A 22,492-nucleotide genomic window follows, 5' to 3' on the forward strand; every position below is an offset into this window, starting at 1 on the left:
TTTATTTCTAGATGTGATGTGGATTCCACTGACAGAGACATCATGTACGCTATGCAGACATTCACAACAACTTATGATTCATTCAGAAATCAACTTAGAATGTGTTCAACAATGTTCAAAAACCAACAGAGACATGTTTCAAAGTCATACGAATAATCGATAGAGACCAACATGCGCTGGACGCTAGGCGCTTTGTAAAACAAGGTTTTATCCTCAAGAATATCAATTTGAGCCCCCCCCCCCCCCTAGATCCAGGGCTGCTGCGCAATCTGGTAGCTTTGGCAGCTTGGGCGTGCCAGTAAAATTTTTCCTGGCATCATCTAGCTGCCCCCCCCCCCTTTTTTTTTTTTTTGCTGCGACTGCTTACACATCCAACAGCCACGTTTCTGTAGACAGAAGCGGAAGAAGATATTACTCAACTGCGCATGCGCATGATCCCACTCGTACCTGCTAAAACAAATCTAATATTAACAGTTGTGACGTCATGCTCATCGGAGGCAATTTGTTGTTATGAAGCATTGCATAGTCTTCTTAAGGCCTTTGACACATTTTGCTGTTGGCAAATGCTTGTATGAGCACTGTGTTTAGTTGCTGTATATGGCGCATTTCCTTTGCAATTTAAGTTTTATTTTAGTTTTTACTCTTGTTCATGTTTTATTGCTGCAGTATTATTCTGCAGTAGCAGGATATAGTAATATCCTTTGTTAAGAGTATTATTGGTTCTTACCAGTGAAAATTACAAAAAATTAACTGAGAACAAAAACAATGAAAAATTCCCGCAATTCAAAAAAATTCCCAGGTTTTTCCCGGTTTTCTCCCGAATGAGAAAATCTCCGGGTTTTTCCCGGATCTCCCAGTTGTCCACGGTCATAGACACCCTGATTAATCTTCATTTTACAAATTTTAAATACAGTCTCTCCTTGTACAATAGTTAGAAATTGAGCATGGAAAAAGTAACCAATGACTGAACAAACTGATTTACACCTAATTACTAACTCTTGTCCAACATTAATTATTTATTCTTACCATTACTTGCTCTACATCATCCTTGGGACCAGGATTGATCATCTTTTCTTTATTCCTTTCAAGTTCAATAACACATGCATTTAACACATTTTCGACGTGTGGAAATGTCAGTTCAACTCCAACATGAACCATCTGCGAAAATACCTGTAAACAAATATTAAATTTTATTTTTGTAGTGAGTCCTACATTAAAGAAACAGCAAATAGCTAAATGATAATAGTACCTACAAAATTGCAACAAGTTTTTAAAAATGGAACAAATACAATTTGTTTAATGATCAGTATGTTATCAGGAAGGCTCTCCATTTTCTTCGCTACAGACTTGATCACTGCATATATTCAGTAAAAAGGTTCAAATGGTTCAAATGGCTCTGAGCACTATGGGACTCAACTGCTGAGGTCATTAGTCCCCTAGAACTTAGAACTAGTTAAACCTAACTAACCTAAGGACATCACAAACATCCATGCCCGAGGCAGGATTCGAACCTGCGACCGTAGCGGTCTTGCGGTTCCAGACTGCAGCGCCTTTAACCGCACGGCCACTTCGGCCGGCCAGTAAAAAGGCATAACAAGGAATAGACATCAGAATTTCAGTCATTTGTCCCCTGTGAATACTTTACATCTCTTAGAAGTGAACACCTTTTGAAGCAAAAACATCCTTACCAACAATTACCACCCTAATGAGAACACAATAATTTACCAATAGTCTGTGAACCATCAGCTTTTATCAGCAATGACATCACTAAAGAACCTCCTACTTAGACAGATATGCTGTAATGTACGAGCTATGAGAGCAGATTTGCTGTATCATGTCCAAATGAAGGTGACGGGATCAGTAAAAAGAAGCTCCTGCTAACACCGAGAACATTAGCCTTGGATATGTATAGAGACTGCTTCAATGAAATATTCAATCATATTATAGCTGCTCATTAAGATCTCCCTGCTGTAGCTCATTAAATCCTAAGCGCAAGCTACCAACTTCATTTTTCTTATTTTGCTCTCTCGCTGTTCCCACACACACAACTTTTACAGGTGTTTCGGTCTGTTTCTTTACATTTGTGTGAGATGCTCAACATGTCATCCACATGGTAAGTGCCTGCCTTTGATCAATCCCTTGTTGACATTTCTAGCCATTATTGTGTCAAAACTAACAAAAAGGAAAGACATGTTTTGTACCACCAAATAGACAACACACTGTGTACGAATACATTAAGAGAATGAATTTTTAAATGGAGCAGAATATAATGAGAAGCCATGCTGCTAATACAATGCAGATAGATTATGTAGTATGGCAGCAAATTTAAAATCAGGAAACAATGCTTGTTACTGAGGACAAGCAATAATTATTTTGCAACAGAGTTCTCACAGTGATTCAGAGTTCGCAATTTTTGCCATAATATAAACTAAATATATGTGACCGATTGTACAGCTGCATTAGAACTACACTGACCTGCGCAAATCTTAGTAGATCTTTGACGACTGACACTTTATTTAATTGACGAAGATGAAGAGCATGGAGCCACAATTCAATGCAGCGATCAAACCTAGCGTTATCTGCAAAGACTGCCCCACGAAAGATAACCGGATGAGGCACTTCAGGATTATGAGTACCCAATATCCTCTCCCGAATCGCCAAGGATTCCATATGTAAAGCATTTTGGTTATTCTGAATGGCTTCCAGTTCTTCTAGTGTTTGACATTCCACCCAGTTTTCATAAGCTGGAACTGGTTTGCAGAGCTTCTTCTGCACAACATCATTTGGATCACTGTACCTGGAAAGTAGAACAGAAAAGAACGACTGTCAAATCACTTTTAACACACCATATGGCAGTACCAGGAAAAGGGAAATAAAACATAAAGTTAAATATAAGGGGTGTCCAAAAGAAAAGATATGAAGCAACACTGTAGGTATAGCTGACGTTTTTACTCAGAAGTAATCACCACACGCCTGAGCACAACGGTCCCACTGCTTCATGAGCCAAAGGATTCCCTGTTCCCAGAGTTCCTGTGGCTATGACAGCAGCCAGTCCTCCACTATGTCCTTCAGTTCGCCATCTCCATTGAAGCACTTCCCTTTGAGGTGTTTTTTCTTAACAGATCAAACACACAGAAATCACAGGGCAACATGTCTGAGCTGCAAGGTGGATGTGCTCAAGTTGCTCCCACTTGAACTTGGCCATTACATTTTGTGTGACCTTGGAGATGCGTGGACATGCATTATCATGGAGCAGAATCACCACCCTTATAAGCAGCCCTGGTCATTTGCTCTTGATGGACATGAGTAGGCTATGGAGCCCTCACAGTACATGTCACTGGTAATGGTTTTTCCATCTCAAGGAATTCAATGAGTATTGGAACTCGAGTGTTGAAAAAGACGATGAGCATCACCCTTCCTGCAGAGGGCACAGGTTTGAATTTTTTAGGGGGAGGCAATGACACATCCTTCCACTGCCTACATGTCCCACTATGTTATCCCAAAACGGCACATGCGAATTTCAACCAATTTGGTTGTTACAATGTTTCGTACCTTTTAATTTGAATACTCCTTGTAGGTGCCTAAAGTTTTAGTGCATGTGATACACTTTTGTAAATACAATTAGCCCACAGTCAGCACCATCTTACATTCTTTGACAAGAAAAATAACAAAATGGTGTGAAACAAAAATAACATTTAGAAATATGTTATATTCACAGCCTTTTGGGCTGCCCAGGCCTTATCTTTAGGTGATGAAACTTCACTTGGTTGCACTGGGAGTCATTGAGCAGGTGGCCCAGTGGTATCGCACTGCACTGCAATGTAGTTCAAGTCTTCTTATCACAAGTCAGCTTAGTTTTTTTCACAATTTGCCAAAACTGCTTAATGCAAATGGAAGGATAATACAAGTCAGGCTTTTGAGGCCGGTATTTGCACCACTGGAAAATTTTGTTTTGTGGCACTAGGCCACTTTCCAAGTCTTATTTTCATGCATAACATTTTCACTTTCTAATGCTGGAGACATCATCAGAGGATATAAAGACTCAGACAGAAGTTTCAAACTTAAATGTGCACAGTACACCAAACTGTTCAGTCATACCCGTGCCATGGTCTGGTTGTGATGTCATTTGACTCCTGTCTGACATCACAGAATCATTCCAGAATATCTTATGGGGCTTGTAGTGGGGAAGAGTTGGTATTGAAGAACAAGAACAAAAAGAGGGAGGAGGAGGATTAAAATGAGACAAGATGTGCTCCTTCACTGGCCATCAGGGCTCAGTTTGAAGTGGAACTTGTCACTGAAGACAATTCTCTCCAACAATAAGATTCCAGGACAAAGAGAGGGTTTGGAGACACTCTGGACAGCAATGGGACACCAAACTGACTGTTGCCTACCATACAGCCTGACAAGCAGGAGAGATGGTCTGGGTGTCGTTTCTTTTCATGGCAGAAGGGTCCTGCTTGGTTGTCCGCAGCACCCTTACAGCACAGCAATGTGTCAACACTACTCTACACCCAGTTTTGTTGCCCTCCATGGCAAGCCATCCTGGGCTTATAGTTCACAACGATAATGCCTTCCTGCACACGCTGAGAATTTCTACCACTTGTCTTCATGCTTGCCAAACCCTACCTTGACCAGCAAGGTCACCAGATCTCTCCCCAACTGAGAATATTTGGAGCATTATGAGCAACAATCTTGGGATCTTGACAATCTATCATGCCAATTGGACAGAATGTGGAATGATATACCTATCCCCCAGGAGGACATCCAACAACTAAATCAATGCCATGCCAAGTAACTGCTTGCATACAGACCAGAGATGAACCAATGCGTTATTGACTTGCCGGATTTGAGAAACTCTTTTTCTTGAATGAATCATCATTTTTTCTTCTGAAATTGTAATCATTTCTTTGTCTGTACATGTACATCACACCTACAAAAATCTGTCCCATTCAGATAATTCCTTCATGGTGCACAAGTTGGCACAATGGGCAAACCTGCCATGGGGGATGCAAGCTATGAGTAGTATGGGGACTCACCTTTCCCTTCACGCCAAGTGTTGCTGCCAAGCACTGAGTGTTCAGTCATTAAGCGCCAACGCCCATCACATGCTGAGTTTATCTCCATGCAACTCCCTATGTGATTTTGGACTTTTTGCTTCCCATAGAGTGATTCGCATAGTAAATTTTCAATTCCTCTCATGGGCTTCTGGTCCCCAGTTGTTGTGAAGCCACTGTCGGCCCATGAACTACTTGTGCAGAAAATGTAGTGTTGCAATGTTGTCACACCAGTGCAGATACTAAAATGGTGAGAAGAGATGTTGTTATGCTTGTGACACTCCTATTCTTTATTTCCATTTTCCTAGTGTTAATTTTGGGCTGCCATGGCATTTCTGCAAAGCTGGCAGGAACAGTTGCACCTACAGAAAGAACAGCTGAGGCAGCAGCAGCAGGAGCAGGTGCAGGCACTGATGAACCAGAATGCGGATTAGCTTTGTGTCCTTGCTCTGCTGATCACAGTCCAGGCAGCCGTTGTGCTGTTTCCATCCCTGCACCCGTCACCCAAGATGCCATTTGCTAGTTTCAAAGAGTCCACAAAAAGATGGAGAATTGTCTTTGGACTCAACACCTTCTGTTTTTGACTTCCAGATAATTGACAAAGTGCAATTAGTGCCTGAATCCACTTGTTTACAAATCTTGAGACACCTCTTTCTCTTAAGCCATTGGTGGTACCTAAATTTTGTCATCCCCACAGCATTCCCTTCTCCATGCACAACAAGGTAAAAGCCAAGTTATAGCATTGGCAGGATATAGGCATTACACCTGCTGGTGGTGAGTCAGAAGCCCAAAGGTATCATGCGCCTTTGCGACAATTCTAAACAAATGATCAATGCACAATGTATTGTGGATTTGTATCCATTTACATGGACAGTGGTGATGTGGGTGAGGTTGCCACGAGGGTGTGGAGCAGCAGCATCAGCAATTTTTCACACATCAACTTGCACGATGTCTACCGGCATTTGCCACTGGATACAGTTATCGGGATTTTCTTGGACCTTAACCAGCCGTTGGGCTTTACCAGTTAAATTGCTTGCCTTTGGCAACTTTGTCTGCACCAGGCATTTACAAACTGTAATTGGAGCAGCTGATTCAGGATGTTCCCTGTTACATCAACTACCTTTACAACATGAAGGTAATGGGCCCTACAAGAGAGTACGAGAGGTACATTTACAAAACCGGCAGTCAGTCTTCCAACACCTGGAGAATGGCCTTCACTGCAAGCTGGAAAAGTGTAATTTTTTTCCTCCCCAAAGGTGCATTTTTTGGAGACCACATTAAAGTCACCTTCAACCTCCTAATGTCCATGAATCTGAACATACTCCAGTCGTTTTTTTGGTAAGATTTCACATAATGGTCAGTTCATTCCCCAGGCGCATACATCTCCCATCCTCTTAACCAGCTTCACCAAAAGGGCATTAAGTTTTGTGAACAGGCTTTTCAGTCTCAAGCATTGTGTGTGCTGTGCTCCCTGCCTGACTTCTTTTATGTCAGGTAAACCTTTAACCCTGGCCTGTGACACATCACAGTAAGCCATCAGTGCAGTGCTGTCCCATCGGAACCCAGATGGCACTGAACAGCCGACAATACATGCATCGAAGACACTTTCAGCTGTGCAGTGCAAGTAATTACAGGTGGAAAAGGCAGCACTAGCTATTATTTAAAGATTAAGGTTCCTTCTCATCACCAACCACAAGCTGCTGGTTACCTTATTTTGGTCTTCATTCTAAGCTGTCTAACAGGACTGTCCACCAAATGCAGACACAGCTCCTCCTCCTCAGCAACTATTGCTATGGCATTCATTACCACTCCTCTGCCCAGCATGCCAATGCTGATGTGCTATTGCACTTACCGAGGGCACCCGATCCAGAATTTGATCAGCAGGAAACTTTCACGTTCACTTTGGATGATGCCTTGCAGCAAATCCTGTCAGATTTTCCATTGGCAGCACAAAAGGTCATGACCACCAAGGTTGCTGACCCATTTTTCCAAAAAATTATTTCAGCACCCTAGACGCGCTGATCGAAATGCATCTCTTCGGATGTGAATCTGGCGTAGCTTATATTTTTTTTTCTCCTACGTGACCAACTCATCCTTGTCCAAGGGGTCCTCATGCTTGCCACAGAGGAGCAATGCTGTCAAGTGATTATCTCCTCATCCCCAGCATTGTGTCCTCACATAATCCAGTTGCTGCACACACTGCAAAGGACTATGACTCACATGAAGTTGTTGGTACGATATCATGCCTACTGGCCAGCAATCGATCATGACACCGAATATCTGGTGCATGCTTGTGGAGCCTGTGCTCAGAACTAGGCTGCCTCGTCACACCAGTGTTCTCCTTTGGCAGTCCCAGTCACCCTCAGCACAGGGTGCACATCAATTTTTGCAGGTCCGATTTTGGACGGCGTGCAGCTGTTGTTGGTCAGTGCATTGTTGAATGTCCTGAACATAGCCAAGGTGTTCTCCATGTAGTAGGATGCCCCATGGAAGTTATTTTTGCCACTTAGGGACCCCCAGGGTCCTGTGTTCGATAATGGTAGGCGATTTGTGTCATGAGGGTTTGAAGACTTTTGAATTCATAACATTACTCAGCCCCATTTCACCTGCCTTCTACTCTGGACGTGGAGTGCTTTGTACACATATTCAAGGCCCAAATGAAGTAGTCTGTGTCTGCCTCTTCCCGTGATGTGTTGTTAAGCTTTCTGACTACACACCCCGTGACATCAGTTAACAGGTTCAGTGGAATGTTTGAGTGGGAGCCAGCTGCCGAGTGTTCTCCACTGTGGCCCACCACTTTTCCTCTTGTGGCTGCCATTTGTGCCCAGTCCTTTGGCTGGTGGCAGGGTTGGCTGTCAGGTGTTGTGGTGGGCTACAAGGGTCAGCAGTTGTTTGTGACAAATGTTAGTAGGGAGCAGGAAATCCATTATAGAACTCAGATGCATCTGCACCCTGTTGGGGCATCACCATACAGTCTTCTTCTGGTCCGTTGGGCGGCAGGGATGATCACGTCATCAGTCCAGGGTGGGTTCCTGCTTGCAGAAATGTGTCTCTCCATTGCCACACCCTCCACATTCCTCCCTGCATGTGCAGCCTTGGGCCCCACTGAGGCTCCCACCTGCACCTGTTGATGTGGAAACCACAGATTTTGATCTACTCTCCTCCTCCCCTGCCCTACCCCCCCCCCCCCCTCCCCACCGATGGAGTTGAAGCCTCAACTGCTACTGCTACTGGCAGACTCCTCGTTGACTCAGCCTCCGTGCCCTTAGCAGAGTCCATGGCATCGGCATTGCCTCCTTTGGTTGTCTGCCTGCTGAGGGGTTCTCTGTTGGCCTCATTGGTTCTACACCATAGGTTGAGACCCAAGCCTGGCCATTTTCAACCCTACGTGGCCTTTTCAGAGAGGGAGGGATTCAGTACCCTGCAACATTGCATTGGGTTCACTACCCATGGGGCTTTATGTTTTGAGTTTTTGTTACTTGGCATTCTCACACTTCCCAATAATTCGAGTAACAAACTAATTCACTCAACTGTTATGGGTTTGTTGCTTCTTGAATAGCTCAATTTGTTTGTGTGTGGTGCTTGCATCATTTTGTCAATCACCTAATTTTATATGTGACTGGTGATCTTATGCTAACTCCCCCATAAGGTCACACGATTATGATTTATCAATGAACAGACAGGCATTGGCTCTCCTTGTCAATGGTAGGAGGGTGAAGTAATGATGCCCCAGATGCGTGTCGGATGAGAATGATTAAATAATTTACCTCCGAAACTTAACAAATCACATGACTTATTCTGACTGCACCATCACTAAACTGTCACTGGAATACCGCAGCTTAAGTTTTAACAATAGAATCTGGATGAAACACCTTGCTCAAACAGGGAATGTGTCTAACACACTAACAGGGCAACTTTATCTGTAAACAAGCAAGAAAGTAACAACAACGTAAGGGTACTGAGAGGACAGTTCATTGTTCATCTTCAACTGCTGCACAGTGGTATCAAGTACTGTTATCATTTCTGTTGGTGATAGCAGCGTCACTTTACCTACTGATCTTACCTAAAAGCAACCTGAAATGACAATTCATTAGGCAAATCTTCTTATAAAAGAGCCTCTAATGATGTAACTTATAATGGTATCTCTCTCTATTTTATGATCTTGACCGTGTTTAGCACCATAGCGGACACTAATTTTAATGATTATCACAAACCACTTCAGTTGTATTATTACACATTCCTTGTACAACACAATGTGTTACAGTTGGGGCAATTTTCATTAATCATTAATCTTTATTTTATGGCTGAACCTTATGGTTGAAACAACAAAACATAACAGTAACTAGATGAACTAAAAAGTACGGTGCTAGTTGTCGGCTCTGACCCGTGACTGACTGTGGTGTGTTTTGTGATATCGCGGTTATGCTGCTTATCTGAAATGGATTATGTCTGAAGAGAGCATTTTGAAGTATGTGGTGGCACACACTCGTGTTGAATGTTGATGTTTTGGAATTGTTTCTGAGTGATGTTAGTGAGTGATTGCATGGTAGCGCGCCATTTGCTAAGATTTGTAATTGAACTGTGTTTGGAGATGTCGGTAGTTGTTAGCTACAGATTTGTTTTCAGTGCAGAATTATTAGTTCAGTGTGATTTTCTCGGTTGAAGATTACTTTTATTTCACATTTGTTATCACGAAGTTTACCAGCAGGTCATCATATCCTGCAATAGACAATGATATAGTGACATGTTTTAAATTTTTGCAGTTGTATGGAATTGATTATTGAATATGTGAAATGTCACCTTTGTGGTGAAGTTACAAAGTTACCAAAAGTTGTGTGCTTTTAGGTTTTTCCCATGTACAGAAATCTTGAGTAGTTCTCAGATATTCAGTCAGGTGGCATCATCTGAAAGGTGTGATATTTCAGCAAGCCAACTTCTTGTCATCTTCGGGAGTTCCTGATGACAGGATTATATCTCCTGGGTGCTGCCTTTATATTATCTTCCTCACTCTCCCACTGCAACCAGCCAGCACCTCTAGGCATGGATCTGATGCGGTGGTGAGGAAAGCAAGGCATCTGTCGTCGATCCACGGCTTTCAGTAGTACCAAGGCCAGACATGGATCATTGCTGGTGTGGCAACAATGCTTCTTTGTCCTCTTCAATTGTTGTGATGGGAGGGTCTTGCTCAAGGCTGGGTCCTAGGCCTAACGTAATTGAAAACTTCTGTCCTTATTTATTAGTGCATCATGCCGTCTGATCTCTACAGCTTCTTTCCGAATATAATCCCAAAAGATGTTTGTTTGTTGCAACAACTTAATGTCATCACAATTCGAGGTATTTCCGTGGGAGATGCAATGCTCTGCCTCAGTGGACTCTGTCAGCTGAGCGTTGTCTGTGTAGCGTTTATGTTCAGTGCATCTCTCCTATATTGTCCAGATAGTCTGGCCTACAGACATATTCCCACACTGGCAAGGGATGCAGTAGACTACCAGTTTCCTCAGTCCTAGGTCATCCTTGGCTGATCCTAATGAGGTTTTCATCTTGCCTGGTGGGCGGAACACACACTTGACATTGTGTTTCCACACTATTCTTCAGATTTCTGCTGATGTGTTCCCACATATTCAATAACCACAAACGCAACTGCTTTATCTTCATCTTCAGCAAGCTGTGTTGTTGGCTTCTTCAGTTTTATGGCACACTGTGTCTCACAGTTGTTGTAACCATTCATCGAAATACGGACTGCCAGTGCTGCAACTCACCTGCTTCACTGTCAAGGTCCGAGATTTTGGGTCATCTGTGCACTAGTATACTTAGAACACTTTCTTGTTGTGAAGGGGCATGACAGCTGGAGGCATGTTAGTACAAATCAGTATGTGTTAGCTTATGATAGACACTGTGTCATAGCAGGCTGTCTAGTCTTAGTTTGACGAGCACAGCCAGAAATTGAAGATGATGGTTTTCCTTTATTTCCATCACGAGTTTGATATTCTGGTGCAGCTAATTTAGGTGTTGCTGAAAGTCTTGTATGTGACATTATCTAAGTGGCCAGATTACAAACGTGCCATCTACACATTTAAAAAAAAAAAGCATGCGGGCTTGTAGACTGTTGACTCCAGGGCTTTTTCTTCACATGGCTCCATAAACATATTAGCCGCCACTGGTGATAGTGGGCAGCCCACCATTGCTCTGTCTGTATATAACAACTTCCATCGAACAGGAAGTATGTTGACGTGTGCACGAATTGAAACAGCTTTGTTAGTGCTGGCCCAAACTTTTCTCTGGTGAGACTCAGCAAGTCTCTAAGAGGCACCCCTGTGAAGAGAGATACCATGCCGAAGCTCACCATGAGGTTTTCTTGGCCCAGTCTATTAAAGTTCTGAAGCTGCCGTATGAAATAAGCCGAATTTCATATGTGGTTCTAGCATTTGCCCACAAAGGGGCTCAGCTTCGCTGTCAGGTGTTTCACTAATTCATATTTTGGTGTGCCATTGTTGCTAACAATTGGACGATGAGGTATTTCTTGCTCGTGGACTTTAGGTAGTCAATAAAGTCTATGTGGTGCAGCTGTTTGAAGACCAAGTTTCTTCACCACCTTCTTGTCTGGGAATGTGTGTTGGAGAAGCTCAATGGTCTTCCTCTTCACTCTGTTCGTAGGATCATCTTCAGTTCTCCTGTGTGTCACACTCCGATAGGTCATACAATTTTTGTTTGTAAATGTGAAGTGGTAGCAGGACCATACAATTTCCTCTGTCTACTGGGACGATGACTGCATCAGTATCTTCTTCCTCGTTGGAACTGCCCTGGTAAATGCACAGCATGTTTCACACCTTATTCCTCTACAGAATCTTGTGGAAGTGCAATGGCAACCTGTTCCCCAGTGCTGGTAAAGTCTGCTGTTGGTATGGCCATTTGTGTCAGTGCAAAATTTAGCCCCTTCCCTGGTACAGATGAGGTAACATCATAAATTACATTCTCTGCACAGTTAATAACAGTTCCCCAAGGTTCTTATTACAATAGTTTAGCTGCAAGGTGTTTGTACTAAGCAGTTTGTCTGCAGGTGGCTCACTGCATGTCTTGTTGGCTTGGGACCGGCAAACTGCACCCCTCTACACTCACAAGTCAGCGGACAGTGTCGACGCCAACAGCAGGTGAAACGAGAAGAGTTCTCTTGAGGTCTCATTGAGTCTGCATCGGGTGTACTGTCCCCTCTCCCTGTCTACGGTCAAGCTGGCTCTTCTGGTGATCCGGCTGGTGGCGGGAGTTCTGATGTGATCAATTACCTTCACAAAAGGTGCTACGATTCAGTCCTCTTGGCATCCCAGCAGAAATACAAGGGGGGCCAAAAGGCACTCCTTCCTGTTCCAAAGTTTGTAAAGCTTCTTAACTTTGCTATCCATCTTCTCTCATAGAGGTACTTGACGTGTGATCAGAAGAATACTCTGGAAACACATCAACTGTGTGTTCCACTCATCATCAAGATGGAAACCTTCTTAGGATCAGTCAACGGCAACCTAAAATTTAGTAAAGCAGGTGTCTACTGCACAACTTGCCAGTGTGGGGAAAATGCATGTATGCCATACTATCCGGACAATACAGGAAAGATGCACTGATCATAAACATCGCACAGACAACATTCAGCTGACAAAGCCTGCTGAGTCAGAGCAGTGCATCTCCCACAGACATACCATGAATTATGATGTGCAACAATCCAACACCTTCTGAGACTTTATTGTCAAAGAAGCTGTAGAGTTCCGACAGCGCAACAGACCCATAAATAAGTACAGTGATTTTCAATTAAACAAGGCCTGAGACCCATACTTGAAAATGACCATAGCAGCAGTCTACGTGGAGGTCCATTCCCATCACAACTGAAGAAGATGAAGAAGCACCATCATTACCACACCCGCAGCAATCCACATTTGTCCTTGGCACTACTGAAGGTCTTGGACTGCTGGATTGAAACCTGGTGCCATGTTTCCCCCACTACCACACCAGGTCCATACCCAGAGGCCAGAGGTGCTGGCTGGAGACGGCAACAAAGGGGGGGGGGGGGAGGAGGGGGGAGGCGATATGAAGGCAGTACCCGGCAGATTTATCCAGTCTCTAGAAACACCTGAAGATAGCAAGAAGGTGGCTTGCCAAAATATCGCACCTTTTAGAAGATGTAACCCGGCTGAAAATCTGAGAATTATTCAAGATGAATCAAAGCTGCTGTGTTTCAAACCAAGAATGACTACACTGTTGGCATGACAATGTTTGGTGATCTGTTTGGAGGGGTTCCTGGTTTGAGAAGTTTAGGCTGGCCATTTGTAAAGCAGTATTCATAAAATATTATTTTTGCTGTCACGCTTCAATTGAGTTGTGTGCTAATGAAACGGGACTAGATTGGTATTAAGATTATTTTGTATGCACCTTTTTTTTAATTTTGAAGGCATAAATAATGTAAGTTTTGTTAATTATATTTTATTTGGGTTTTGTGTTGATGACTGGTTTGTTGTCGACTGACTGGTAAGTGCAATTTTATGTTTTAGCTGTTTTTTATCGCATGTATGTATGTATGTATGTATGTTTAAGTGCGTAATTGAGAGTTACTCGTGTATCAACTGTTAAGATCCCATTTTCTCAGGAACGGGCAGAGATATCAAGTGCAAATTTATATCACATCCAAGCTCTACAGTCGCTTGGTGGTATGATAAATTTAACTTTCTATGTCAATGCAATCAAAAGATAAGGCCATATGGCACACATTTTGATAATCACAATACCACTCATCAAAACCTATATATAACAATCTACATACAAGTAGGACCTGGTGGTTTAGCAGTAAAGCGCATGCCTGGAAACACCAAGGGGTTGCAGAATCGAATCTTGGTCAGATTATCGATTTTTCAGTCTTTGTTTCAACCTAGCCTTGACATCTTGATGTGAGGAATTCCCATAAACTACATCTGGTTCAGATTCCATATGAAACTGTAGGTCCCCTTTCCCGAGATGGATAACTGGGCTAAAGATGATGTAACTTACCAAACGAAAGCGTTGGTATGTTGATAGAGACACAAACAAACACACACACACAAAATTCAAGCTTTCCCAACCCACGGTTGCTTCATCAGGAAAGAGGGAAGGAGAGGGAAAGACGAAAGGATGTGGGTTTAAGGGAGAGGGTAAGGAGTCATTCCAATCCCGGGAGCGGAAAGAATTACCTTAAGCCGTCGGCACACGGACCGTGCATCCGAACGTTGAGCGTGCCGAGTTTCTGACGTCACAGCGTGGAATAGTACGCTCGGGAGTCTTTCCGAACGTGCAGAGCAGTATCTGGCATGTCAGATATTCTGAGCGTGCGTCTCAGCGTTGACCAATGAGATTGCACAACGCCACCTACGTCACATGCACGCTGTCTCCCTTCAGTACAGAGTTGTGAGACGCCATATTGGCATTCATTTCAAGCCTATACGTATATATCCCGCTTCTGAGCACCAGCAAATTGAGAATCACGGGAACAACCATTGTTAACTGTGTGATCCATCGCAATAAAATAGTATGAAACATCATATTCGTGGCAAAAGAATTATTTTAACTTGCGTATTACGGGAGTAGGCTATTTGAAGGCAGCGACACAATGAAGATCCACCCAAAACGCATTGTTCTTGGTACAATTTGTTATAATTAAATTTCAATTACTACATAATTATCCACGATTAACGTTTTTAGTAAGAGTAATGCAATATGATTAAGTACAAGGTGTGTGTTCTTGGTTTAGCGTAATGAGTAGCGTCTCTGTCAGCTAATGAGTTTTTGTTGGGGCGGTGGATCGCGTCTTAACACTTCCAAATTTTTTTCCCAACATTCTCGTTTTAGTTTAAAATAAGTATATGCTATAATATTTGATGTTATGCAAATATAAGTTCACCTGTTTTTGAGGGGTGACTTTGTTTGATTGGCTTAATCTACAGGCCAGCTTGCTCCTTTTTCTTTTACGCTTCGTAATTCATATGTTACAAAGATTCTGCTACTGGGTAGGAACACTGATCAAGTAAGACTGACCTTGCGGTTTTACTAAAATGTGCGAATGATGAAATAATGTTTATGTTATGCGGAGAAGTATTCCAAATTTGTACCGCACTGTTTGTAATGGAACTTTTATAAACCTGTGTCCTTATTGATTAGACATGGTACTTTCCTTTTCGTGTACGACGGAGGAAATGTGCTTTTTAATAGAGCTAACGTGGGAATTTTACGCGCGCCCATTGAGAGTGTGATTTACGAACTAGAAACATCCCTCAACTGCCGCTAGAGTGCGTTACGATCGCATATACCACGTTGGGGCCCATGTACCGTATGCACAAGTCGCATCGTTCCTGAGCGTTCAGCAGCACATTGAACGTGGCATGCTCAACGTTAACGTTTGACATCACGGTCCTTGTGCCGACTGCTTTAGGGGGGAAAAAGAACAGGTATACGCGCGCGCGCCAGATGTAGTTTAAGGGAGAGGGTCCCCCCCCCCCCCCACACACACACACACACACAGACAGGCTTGATTAATGGATCAATGTTGATAATCATACATATAATACACATAATTAAGTTTGCACAGAATCCTCAGAGCCAGAGTCCTAATCATACTTGTCCAGTGTTCTACTTCTTTTTCTTTTTTTATGAACAATTTGTTTGCGTTGTTAGTCAAAGTTAATCTTGACTTATTGTGATTAGTGGGTAGCGCAAAGAGTGTTCTAGTGATTTCGATCAGGTTAGCTTTCCAATAATAGCTACAAGGTGTGGCCATAAAATAATGGAAGCTGTAAAATCTTTTACTTCAAAAAACATGCATCCTTAGTTACTGTCACCCTCAACATATTTCCCTCATCTAACCCTACAAAGCTCCAGATGGATTTTCCATTGATTGAAACAGTGCTGGAAGTCTTCCTCTGTGAGCTCATCAATGACATGTGCCGCTTTTTCTTTCTCGAGTCCAATGGACTGAAATCTTGTTCCTTTTAATGCAAATTTGACCTTGGGGAACAGATAAAGTCACATGGTGCTAGGTCAGGTGAATAAGGCTGGTGTTCTAACAGAGGAACACTGTGCTTTGCTAGAAACCTCTTAACAGACAATGTGATATGAGCCACTTCATTGTCTTGATGCAGAACCCATGACTTGTTCATCCACAATTCAGGTTTTTTCCCCTTATTTTTAGATGGAGTTGAGCAAGAACCTTAAGGTAGTAATGTTGATTAATAGTCTGAGCTTCAGGAACCCAGTGAAGACACAAAATTCCGTAAAAAAGAAAACACTGTCATTGCTCTGAATCTTGATTTGCTCATTTGAACTTTTTTCACTCTCACTGAAGTTGAGTCCTTCCAGTGTTAGGTTTGGTGCTTAGTTTCTGGATAATAAGTGAAAAACCAAGATTTGACACGTTACCATTCTTTCCCAGACATCAGGATCATTTTCACTAGTTCAATATGTCAGTACAAACATTCTTATGAGCTTTTTTTTTGTTCAATCATGATAATTTTCAACACCAGTTTCACACACACTTTTCTCACTAAGTTGCTTATGTAAATTTGCTTTGTGCATTCCTTGTCAATTTCTAAATTTTCAGCAATCAATCGAAAGCTCAACTGATTGTCCGATTTTTATTCATTGTTGATGTTGGAGGGCATCCTGGGTGAGTCACCTTCAAAGTCTTCTCAGCCATCTTGGAACGCCTAAACCATTCAACAATTTGTGTACGCGATAAACAGTCTTCACCACACACGTTTTTTAGTAAAAGATAGGTTTCAGTAAAAGTGTTTCCAAGTAATGTGAAACTTCCCAACAATTCATTGCTCTATTGTTACACCTATTATTTTTATCGCAAAACATAGTAACAGTTCTTACACAAACGAAGGCCATGGCCACTGATTTGTCTACAGACACCAGAGTTGCACCATGGACTGCATCTGAGCTACATAGGTCAAGAATAATTTCAGATACCAGTATCAGTATCTTGCAAATTTATTTGAATATTGGTAGCCAAGAGTTCACTTTCTCTGTTTATATTTACTTAGGATTTGTGGGATTTTGAGGACTTTGCTGGCTGGATTTTTGCGTAAGTTTTCGGTTTGATACATATTTAGTGTTAGGAATGTTGTGTATTTCATATGTCCCTGCCCAAATGCCCTAATTCCCACAGTTGTCCAGTTGGTTTGATTTTTTTCTTTTTTAATTAACTACATTCTGCATTATTTTTATTTGTTCATGTCTCTAATGTGCGACATCATTGTAGGTATAATGTACGAGGTCTGTTCAAAAAATTCCGGAGCTTTGTCCACAAAATTTTTCTACTGTTGCCTTTTACTTGTGCATGCTCTCCTTTGAAATACTCTCCTTCACAACTGATACACTGCTCCCAATGCTGCTTCCACTTCTGGAAGCAATCCCGGTATGCCTCTTGCTAGATCGTGTGGAGCGCCATCCGTGAATTTTCTTTTATTTTGTCTACCACTGCAAACCTTCATCCTTTCAATGAGGTATTCAACTTTGGAAATAAAAAAAAAAAAATTAAAAAAAAAAAAAAAAAAGTCCGCATGGGCCCGGTCTGGAGAGTGAGGAAGATGAGGCTGCACAGTGATTTTGTTTTTTGTGCAACAGTTGTGCACCAACAAGGATGAATACATGGGTTCGTTATTGTGATTCAAAACAGTGAATTGTCTCACCACATTTCACGCCATTACCTTCTCATATTTTGTTGCATGTATCGCAACACATCCCGATAATACCATCAATTAACAGATTTTCCCTATGGCGTGAATTCATGATGAACTAATCCTTCAAAGGCAAAGAAAACTATCAGCATGGCTTTGATATTTGACCTGATTTGACGAGCTTTCCTTGGTCTTGGAGAACCTTTTATGACCCATTGTGAAGACTAAACTTTAGCCTTAACATCTGTAATGACACATTCCTATGCAGAGACATACAATATCTTAAAAGCTGCGCCAAAGATAAATTGAGAGGCATGTATATTATAATCTTTGTAAAGTTCACATTGGATTCTCTTTTGTTTGATACTCCAAGGAGCTAAGGGACACTTTCGATTGTTGCCTTGTGGAGGATGGACGTGATTTTTGGACTGTGCGGAAAGGCAGCCATATGGTGGGTAATTATGGTTTGTGCGACGAGCACAGCAAGTCTTATTGTGTTGTGAATAAAAAAAATAGTGAAAAGTATCGAAGTGTTACGAAAATTATTTATAGCGACGTAGCATAGTATTCCTTGGTTTCCACCGTCTTTGTGAAGTGAACCGATGCCGACTCATGATGGTACACACGGTCAGCAAAGAGAAGAACATCGATGGCGACTAATGAATTAATATTGTGGCAGAAGGACTAATTCTACGTCCAAGGTGAGAACTCTGATTAAATCAACAATGACGTGGAATTTAAAATATAAAATGTTTTTTATTTATTTCGCCACACATCATAACCGTAGACCCACATCTCATCACCCATTATGACTCTCTTAAGGAACATCTCATTCTCATTTGCACGATCCAAAAGCTCTTCACAGATTGTAAGGTGAAGGTCTTTCCAATCTTGACTCACAAGCTGTGGGATGAACTTGGCGGCAACACAATGCATTCCAAGATGCTGTGTCAGGATTTCATGACACAACTGAAACGTTACATTCTTCTGTACTCTCTCGGACAGTCAACCTGCGATTGGCACACACAACTTTGTCGACGTTTCTGACATGACCATTATCGGTAGACGTCAAAGAGCACCCTGAATGAGGGTCATCTGTAACTTCCATCCAGCCACTTTTAAACAGTGTGAACCATTTGTACCACTGGTTATGACTTAGGCATTCATCACCATAGGCTTCCTGCATCATTTTGCGTGCCTCTGTAAAAGTTTTCTTAAATTTCGTGCAAAACTGAATGAAGATGCATCGTTCCTCTGCCTCTGCCATCTTGAAATTTGTCAACGGTGCAAGACAATGTTCTACTCAATGCAGCACTACACACTAACAAACATACAACAATGAAACTTCTGGCAGTTACACATACACAGGCATGTGCAGGGAGCCAACTGCATTTCACTCCAATACACCACTGGCATGAAATTACAAATGTTCCGGAACTTTTGAACAGAACTCGTACAAGGGTGAAATCACAGTGGCCATCACCTTCATGCCAAACACACACATTTTTGTCTATAGTTTGTTGATTTTCCTTGCCAAAGAACTGAGGAATGTTATAAAACTTCTGAACCTATAAAAAATCTTCAAGATATTCATTCATTACTGGCTGACTTTACAAGTGTGGGTCCAAAATTTTATGTCAATTTCATTAGAATTGCAAAATACAGTAGTAATGTGTGGAGAACATATATTCACGAAACAAACCACTCTTGAATGGCCATGTAATGCACCAGATTCCAGGATTTACTACACCCGAGCAAATCTGTGTCAACTAACCATTTCTAAGAACTGAAATCCTCACTTTATACAAGCTTTATGCCAAATGGTCTGTTCCTAGCATATCCACTTAAAAAACATTCCCTTGAATAAAATTACAGTGTGTTTGTACAAACCTCATTTCCATAGTATGATGTAAGTAGTAATAAGCTCGTTGAAGACAGTAATTATCTTTATCATTTGCAAATGAGGCTCCCAGCAGCTCTAATGCATCTATTTTCTCTTGTCGAGAAACTTCTGGCCTCGTAATGAGATATTCTACAACATCTGCTCTTGTTCTTTCAGCTGCAGCAATCAGTGGACTCATACCTGAAAGAGCAAAGTGCAACATTTGATATTATACAGTTATTTAAATACATACGGGATTTCAGAGTTATTCCGTTATTATATATGCACCAATTTTAACTGAATAAAGATACAGAGGATTTCCACCCAATAAATTTTTTACTAACAATATCTCAGCTTTCAGAAGTAGGCTAATGAAACAATGGATGAAACTACTTTATCTTCAAAACAATTCATCTAAAGAATTCAAGAAAACTCTTGTATATAGATGTTATTCTTGTTAGTTGGCTGACTGGGAAGGGGAGAGAGGGGACCAAACAGCGAGGACATCGATCCCATGATCTGAGGTGACAGAAAGTAAGGGAGGAGCAACACCAACAGCACAGTCGAGTTGATGGAACAAGAAAATGGGAAAACAAAGAGGCAAAAGGAACAATGGGGCGGCAGGAAGAGTAAAGAACAGGAGGGGTGGGGGGGGAACAGAAGGAGGCGCTCCACCCCCAAGGCACTATGCATGATGAGGCGCCAGCACCACCACTGACCCATATCTTGCTGCTGCGCCATATCGTAATCACGACACAACTGGGACAACACCAGGAGAAAAAAAACACAAGACAAGGGGAAACAAAACAACACAGAAGACCAAATAAAATGTGGAGGAAAAGGGGGGCGGGGTGGGGGAAGAACACTGGTTGGTGTGGAGCCAAGACCGAAGGTCTCCCAAACCAACGCCAATGCTAACCAAGGGACTTCACTTACAGAGGAAAATTCCGGTATTTAACTCTGAAAGAACAAACCACTTTTGCAAAGAAAACTGGAGGACGGACATAACCATGTGATTGTCAACCACTAACACCTAGGAGGGCATATTGAGAGTGAAGGGCCAAAACATGCGGGGTAGTCCTGAAGTATGGATCGCCACGAGAGGTGCCCGGCAACTACAAAGAGGTGTGGCCCATTACGGAGTGAAAAAAACATGGGTCACTCTGGTACAGCTGATGTGAAGACGGCAGAGGATGGTAGATTCCTGATGGGGGGAATCTGAAGAAGAACACCACATGATGGGAGTCTCCTAGACCATATGAAGTCAATCCACTAATGAGCAAAAAGGTAATTTACGTGAAGCCGCAAATCCACCCTCAGGGGGATCCCGCAATAGAGACTGCCCTGCCCCCCCCCCCCCCCCCCCTGTTATCCAGACGATCAGCAAGTTCATTACCTGGGATACCCATGTGGCCAGGAAAGGAACCCAAAGGAAATCAACTGAACAAGTAGCGTGGCCAAGGTCGGCGAGAAGGTCGCACACGGTAGAGACCAAGGGATGATGGGAGAAACACCGAATGACAGCCAGAAGCCCACTTATCAAGTCTGTACATGACAAAATTCGGGTGAGGGAGGACTGTTGAATAAAGAAGAGGGCCAAATAGATGGTCATCAGTTCCGCAGTAATCACCCCATACGTGGCAGACAGGATAGTGCTCCACGTCAATAGAAGACATGAAGAAATATCCCATGTGATCAGCGTATTTAGAGCACCATCCCAAAACTTGCGTAAGAGGAGGCACAACAAACAACTGAACACCTCCGGAGCAATGGAGATTTCAAACTCCATAAGAGATCCATCCACACCTAGGGCCAAGAAACTAACTGGTGGTGATGGGGAGGGGGGGGGGCAGTTGGGGAGGGCAGGGGGGGGGGGGGGGAGGGGGAGGAGGAGTTGTCCGGGAGAGAATGTGCGAACCAAGACAAAATGGAAGATGGAAACTGCAGCAAAGAGAAATGAGGCACAGCCCAGCCAGTAAACCCACCCAAGGGTGGGCACTGTCCCAAAGCTACAGAAAGAATAGAGTAGGAGCCATCAGCACGGAAAGAACAGATATTGATGGTATAGGAAACCAGGAGCTTGGACTGGTGAAATACAATGGGGAATCCTCACGTAACCGATTCCCAGCATCAATCGGAACACTATTGACAGGGCTAGTGTGAAATACACCAGTGGCCAAACGGATACCACAATGGTGGACCGGTGCAAGAAGTGCAGTGTGTAAGGGACAGCTGAGGCATAAACTTGACAACCACAGTCCAGGCTAGACAGAACCAGGGCCTGATAAAGGCAGAGAAGAGTCATATGATCCATGCCCCAAGAGGTGTGGGCAAGAAAGTGAAAGACATCGAATTTACAGAAAAAACAGCCAAGCTTCAGAAGGCACGTATGGGCAATCAAGCAAGCTTGTTGTCAGAAAGAAGAGCATGCTGAGGCACTGGGCATTGAGCTAGGGCTCCAGATCAGGATGGACCATAGTATCACAACAGAAATGCACCACCCATAATCACGCCAGATGGCACACTAGAGCTGTCACTGCAGAGGGGCCACCGAGTGGTAACTAGCCCAGATACAGAAATTATCCACATGCAGAGCAGGGGTGATCACTGATCCAATGGAGCCCTGTGGAATGCCATTCTAACGGGTCTGCAGAGAGCTGAGAATATTGTGATCCCAAACCAGGAATGACTGGTGGGACAGGAAATGGTGCATAAAATTGGGAGAGGGCCCCAAAGACCCCACTCATAGAGTGTGAGTACGATGTGATGGTGCCCAGCCTTGTCATAAGCCTTATGAAGATCTAAGGAAACTTCAACAAGATGGCGGTGCTGGGAAAAGGCCTGCCGTCCACAGGTTTCCAATCAAA

The 22,492-nt window shown here is 42.8% G+C and overlaps 1 protein-coding gene across 1 annotated transcript in view; it reads right to left on the reverse strand.

The window, feature by feature from the left end:
* Positions 1-22,492, reverse strand: part of LOC126481117 (protein fem-1 homolog B) — a 67,718-nt gene that overhangs the window by 40,932 nt on the left and 4,294 nt on the right. Inside the window, exons 4-6 of the mRNA XM_050104651.1 lie at positions 19,634-19,826; positions 2,476-2,797; positions 1,027-1,170 (exon numbers count right to left, since the gene is read on the reverse strand). Of these exons, the coding sequence (XP_049960608.1) occupies positions 1,027-1,170; positions 2,476-2,797; positions 19,634-19,826 (659 nt within the window). The remainder of the gene's footprint in view (positions 1-1,026; positions 1,171-2,475; positions 2,798-19,633; positions 19,827-22,492) is intronic.

Source organism: Schistocerca serialis, chromosome 5 (genome assembly GCF_023864345.2).
Source record: "Schistocerca serialis cubense isolate TAMUIC-IGC-003099 chromosome 5, iqSchSeri2.2, whole genome shotgun sequence".
Lineage (NCBI taxonomy): Eukaryota > Metazoa > Arthropoda > Insecta > Orthoptera > Acrididae > Schistocerca > Schistocerca serialis.